Source organism: Calidris pugnax, unplaced genomic scaffold (genome assembly GCF_001431845.1).
Source record: "Calidris pugnax isolate Ruff unplaced genomic scaffold, ASM143184v1 scaffold147, whole genome shotgun sequence".
Taxonomy (NCBI): Eukaryota; Metazoa; Chordata; class Aves; order Charadriiformes; family Scolopacidae; genus Calidris; species Calidris pugnax.
In genome coordinates this window covers 6195700-6201407 of record NW_015092359.1, presented here as the reverse complement: position 1 = coordinate 6201407, position 5708 = coordinate 6195700, and the positions used below count along the sequence as shown (strand labels likewise).

Genomic DNA, 5708 nt, shown 5'->3' with positions numbered 1-5708 from the left:
AGTGATGTTGGCCTTCCTCCAGTCCTCAGGCACCTCTCCTGTTCTCCACGACTTCTCAAAGATGATCGAGAGTGGTCCAGCGATAACGTCTGCCAGCTCCCTCAGCACTCGTGGGTGCAACCCATCAGGCCCCATGGACTTATGAATGTCCAGTTTGGCCAAGTGGTCCCGAACCTGGCCCTCCTCTACTAGAGGAAAAATTTCCTCTCTCCATACCATCCCCCTTGCCTCTAAGGCCACAGATTCATGAGGGGTAGTCCTAACAGTGAAGACTGAAGAAAAGAAGGCATTCTTTAGTTCTTAATGGAAGCTGTGGGGCTTTGCAGGGTGTTGGAAGGGGACACTTGCTGGCTGGTGGTAGTGAAACCGAGGTCTTCTCTTGCAGGTGATGCTGACCGAAATCGAGATCCAAGGCTGTACCTGTTGGGAGAGTCCCACCACCCTGAGCAAGGCTTGACCACCGTTGGCCACTGGCCTCACCAGAGCCCAAGGCACACCAGGGAGGAGCCCTCAGGCAGTTCTCTAGGAAAGATTAAGTTTAACCCCACGGTGCAACACATTGTGATTAATGAGCACAAGGATGTCACGTTTAATTGCTCCATCAAGGTACCTCAGCTGCTGCTCAGGCCGGACACCCCTGGCATTTCCTTGTGGAAGGATGGGAGGGAGCTAGACATGCAGGACCGCATTGCCACCAGCCACTTTGAGATCTCTGATGAGGAGGAGGTCTCAATGACCTCCACCTTCAGGTAACTAACCGGTGTCATCCTTCCTGGAGGGATGCTCTGAACATGGGGTCCCAGGGAGAGACGGGAGGTCAGATGGCTAGCAGGAGTTTGGAACTGGGAGTATGACAGGCAGATGCTCCCTAGCCCCCAAAGCCTGGCTTTGCAAGCCCAGCTTCTTCTTGGTATGTGCTGTGGGGTGGGTGGTACTGACTGAAACCCACTGCCAGGCTGGCAGCTTTGCTGTGTCCTCCTGTGGGAACAGTGTATGGGGCAAGGCTCCCTGCCAAAGCCCTGACATAGTCTCCGTTCTCTCTGGCAGCATCCTTGCGGCCCAGCGCTCGGATAACGGCTCCTACGTCTGCAAACTCAACATTTCTGGCATGGAGGTGGTGTCTGATCCCATCTTGGTGCAGCTGGAAGGTGAGATGGAGGAGGGCTGGGGCACATTGTGGAGCATTGTGCCCTGGCTGAGTGAGAGCCCTGGGGACCACGACCTGGGAGCTGGGAGCTGTTCTCCAAAAATGGGGAGTCCTGCACGGGAAGGGGCTTGTTGCCAGAGCTGGGCAGAGCCCTTGGCAGGAAGTGTGGGGTTGTTAATAGAGCTGCGTTGCCAAGCTCCCTGAATCTCTTGCTCTCCTGCTTGTGTCCGTGCAGGGCTCCCACACTTCATTCGTCAGCCTGAGAAGCTGAATGTCACCAAGAACACCCCCTTCAACCTCACGTGCCAAGCCGTGGGCCCGCCAGAGCCTGTGGAGATCTACTGGTTCCGCAACAACATCCGAGTCAATGAGAAGCCCCACATCTCCCCGTCGGTCCTGACCGTGCCAGGTGAGCACAGCAGCATCCTTGCCACAGCCCAGCTGGGACACCTCTGTGTGGCTACTGGGAAGGGCAGGGTGGGAAGGTGTCTTGTGCCATCTCACAGCCTTTCCCCTTGGCCTCGTGCCTCCCGTTAGGCAGAGGCTGTGGTCCTGGGCACCATCACTAGGTTGTTGCAGCCTGCTTCGTTGTCGTGTGGCACTCTGCATTGCTGGCTCTTGGCTGAAAGCTCAGCACAGATAAATTTCCAGGTCTGGCCTAAGATATGGCCATCAAATCGTACACAGTGGAACGTGGGAGGCCAGCTCTGCCAAAGAGGTACCAGTTTGCAAAAATGAGTCCCAGCCTGTTACTGCTCCATCCTCGGCAGTGGGAGCATGGCTTTGCCCAGCTCTGTCTGTGCCACTCGTTTGGTGGCCCTGGGGAGGGCTCTGCCAGGGATGATCTGGAGTCAGGAACTCCCATCTAACCCTCTCTGGCTGCTGCTGGAAATTTCTTCCTTGGAAGAGGCAGGACGCTCGAACTGCTCTTTCCTAAGCAAGAAGCAGATTTTTCCTCTAGCCTGTGGCTGTGCCAACAAGTACACTGCTGCCTTTACGGGCTGTTTTACTGATGGTCCTTTCTTAGTATCTCTGGAAGACCTTGGATTGTCCCCTGCAGTCAGTCTCCATGCCAGCCTTGTGGAGCACAGGGAGAAAAATCCTTCACGTAACGTAAAAACCGTCACGATTTTGCTGCGGAGGCAGAAGAGAGGAGGGATTTCTTGATTTGCTCATGAGAATGGCCACCAGCTAATTAGCAACCAAACTATAACTGACTCGTCTTGGCATCCAAAGGCAGGCTTTAAAAGGCAGTGAAAGCCGGAAGAGTTGACTCATTCCTCTTGGATGTTCTTGCATCCGGCTGGCACAGGCTGGGTCGGGTCACTTGAGCAGTCCCCCTCCTGGCCCAGGAGCCCCGTCAAACTGGGAGGCACTGCTGCTGGTGTGAGCAAACACTCCCTGTGTCCACAGCACCATGGTGAGCCCTTGGCCCTGCAGCCACAGCAAGCAGTGTGTCCAGGAGGTGCCCCCTGAGCACTGGTGCTGCCCAGGGTCATCTCGCCCTGGCCATGCCAACACCCCAGGAGAAACAAGCAGCCCTTCCGTTCTCGGGTATTTCCAGTGGCCCCCAAAAGCAGTCGTTCTCCCTTATCATCTGGGAGATTTGAGCAACAGCCTTCGAAAAGCAATAAGTCATCTGATCCAAGCCATGGTGGTGGACTCTTCTGCTTTCTGCCTTTCCTTTTTTGAACACAAGCTAAGTGCTTACTCAGGAGGTTGTGCAACGGCCCCGGAGAAACGTACTGTCCTCCCCGCTGTGCCACATCTGGCACTGAGAGCAGGCTGATGCTTGCAGCGTGGAAGGTGGGTGACCTGGATGGTGGGGGTCACGCTGGGGCAGCGAGCGAAGAAATGCCGTGACGAGAAGCGATGAGGGCGAAATGAAAGGTCTTCTATGTTGCTGGGGGGGGGGGAAAAAAAAGCAATAGTGCAAGAAATCCCTGCAAGGGTTTTCTGTGAGCAGCAGGTGGAGAATTGGTGTGATTTTGTGCGGGTCCAGTGAACAGGTCCTGTTTTTTTCCCCGTGCAGGTGTGAGTGAACCGACGCTGTTCAGCTGCGAGGCTCACAACAGGAAGGGGCTGACTGCCTCCAGCCCGGGGCAGGTCAACGTGAAAGGTAGGAGGGAACACAATACTCACACTCACTGTACCTGTTGACTACCTGTGCCCAAGCAGGAGATTCCCCCGTCTCCACACTTCCTAACGCTCACTTTACACCAGCTGAAGGAGATGTTTGTAGGACTCACGTGCTTATTTTCCCTCGTTTTAAACCTATATTTAAAATCGAGCGGGATGCACGTAGCAGCGGTTCTGTCATCCCAGTGTTGCCGCCGTGGGAGGAAGCACCAAAAAACACATTTGAAAGCAGAACTGTCAGCCCCAGAGCAGGTTTCGGAAGGGCTGTATCACTCTCTTCCTTCCTTCGCAACCCGGGTGGTGCTCACAATTTTCCATAGGAAATGATGAAAATTCTTGACATTCCTGACGGAGGCCACTCCGGCAATGTGAGGAAGGTGTTCCCCAAAATATGTCATTGCCTCTAAGCAATAGAGTGCCGTTTCAGCTCACAAATATAGAACATGGTCAAAATAGTCCTGCAAATGAGTTTTTTCTGCTTCCCTGTCCAGTGGGCTGAAACATCCTCGGTGCACGTCTGGAGGATGCTGCTGTGGCTGTACCCAGGACAGTGCCTGGGGCTCACACACAGTTGGACTGAGCCCCAGGAGCTGCCAGGGGGAAGCCAGATGTACCATGTTTATGATTAGGCCTCCAGCTGACTGCCCTTGGCTTTTCCCTGCAGGAATACCATCCCCACCTGCCAGCCTGCGTGTCCTCAATAGAACAGGTCACAGTATTGCGGTGTCCTGGGTGCCAGGCTTCGATGCCTTCTCTGCCTTGAACAGCTGCAGTGTCCAGGTAAACATCCATCACCCCCCCTTTGCCCCTGCAACCCCCCTCGCACAGACACAGGTGGAAATCAGTGTTGTTTGGCATGAACCACGTGGATTTCACCAGGCTGTTGGTTTGGGCAAATTGAGTTGGACTTTCCCCATGGCATTGGGAGGGGAAGCTGTCATGCTGTCCCACCTGCACCCTGTGGTCCAGGTGGCTAGGCAATTTGTGAGGCATTATGGTGTTGAGGAGTCCAAGGTGAGCAGAGTCCCCACATGCTGGGACCTGGGGCAGCTGGAGCACCACCAAGGTGGTCAGGAGGCTTGGAAGGAGCTCCTGGAGACCAGTGTGGCAGCTTTGCTCTGCCCACTGCAAGAGGGAGGAGTTGGTGGAAGGGATCTCACTGGCACAGGCTTTTGTCCTGAGAGCAGGGTGGTTGAGTGGGGAAGAAACAAGGGGCAATAGGAACGGGCAACCCATCTGGGCTCAGCCCTGTGAAGTGTGCAGGAGCAAGCTGCAAGAATCTCCCCTCGGGCGAGACAGTGAGGGTGTCATGACTCTTCATGGAGAGGTGCCCAGAACTGCTCCACGTAGCACTTTGGGGGACTTTGTGAGCTTTGAGTTGCTGCAGGCACATGCTTGTCCCTACTTATACCTCCTGGTCAAACGCTTCCCAACCAAGCATACTTCCTGCTGGGTTTGGGCAAATTGAGTTGGATTTTCCCCACGGCATTGGAAGGGGAAGCTGTCATGCTGTCCCACCCGCACCCTGTGGTCTGGGTGGCCAGGCAAGTTGTGAGGCATGGTGTTGAGGAGTCCAAGTTGAGCAGTGAGCAGAGTCCCCACATGCTGGGACCTGGGGCAGCTGGAGCACCACCGAGGTGGTCAGGAGGCTTGGAAGGAGCTGCTGGAGACCAGTGTGGCAGCTTTGCTCTGCCTGCTGCAAGAGGAGTTGGTGGAAGGGATCTCACAGAGAGATGGGCACAGGCTTTTGTCCTGAGAGAGGGGTGGTTGAGTGGGGAAGAAACAAGGGGCAATGGGAACGGGCAACCCACCTGGGCTCAGCCCTGTGAAGTGTGCAGGAGCAAGCTGCAAGAATCTCCCCTCGGGCGAGACAGTGAGGGTGTCATGACTCTTCATGGAGAGGTGCCCAGAACTGCTCCACGTAGCACTTTGGGGGACTTTGTGAGCTTTGAGTTGCTGCAGGCACATGCTTGTCCCTACTTATACCTCCTGGTCAAACGCTTCCCAACCAAGCATACTTCCTGCTGGGGTTTGGAGGTGGAGGTTTCTCTTGGCTCTTCACGCCTTGGAAGCACTGGGAAGGAGCTGAGGGATTGCCTATCTCCTGGACAAGTCAGGGAACACCATCTCCATCGGTACAGCCCTGCAAATAGGTTCCAACTGCTCTTTCTGTTTGCCATTGCTGGGTTCCACAGTTCAAGCCCAGTGTTTACTCTCTCATGGATAGTTTTTTTTTTTACTGGCTAATCTACACTGCAGCTGAGATAACACGTGGAGAGAGGTGATGTTTGAAGCCAGGTAAAAGTGAAAGGAATTGCAGGGAGGAAAGGTACCAGAGCTAATATTAGCACCACATCCACTGCTGCCTTCCAGTTGGAGCTCAGGAAGTGGGGTGGAGAGCCAAGGAATTTCCTATGACTTA

At 54.8% G+C, this 5708-nt stretch overlaps 1 protein-coding gene across 1 annotated transcript in view; it reads left to right on the top strand.

The window, feature by feature from the left end:
- The window catches only part of MERTK (MER proto-oncogene, tyrosine kinase), a 25862-nt gene that overhangs the window by 3926 nt on the left and 16228 nt on the right, over nt 1–5708 (top strand). The window contains exons 2-6 of the mRNA XM_014962388.1: nt 386–749; nt 1048–1148; nt 1383–1556; nt 3180–3266; nt 3951–4130. Of these exons, the coding sequence (XP_014817874.1) occupies nt 386–749; nt 1048–1148; nt 1383–1556; nt 3180–3266; nt 3951–4130 (906 nt within the window). The remainder of the gene's footprint in view (nt 1–385; nt 750–1047; nt 1149–1382; nt 1557–3179; nt 3267–3950; nt 4131–5708) is intronic.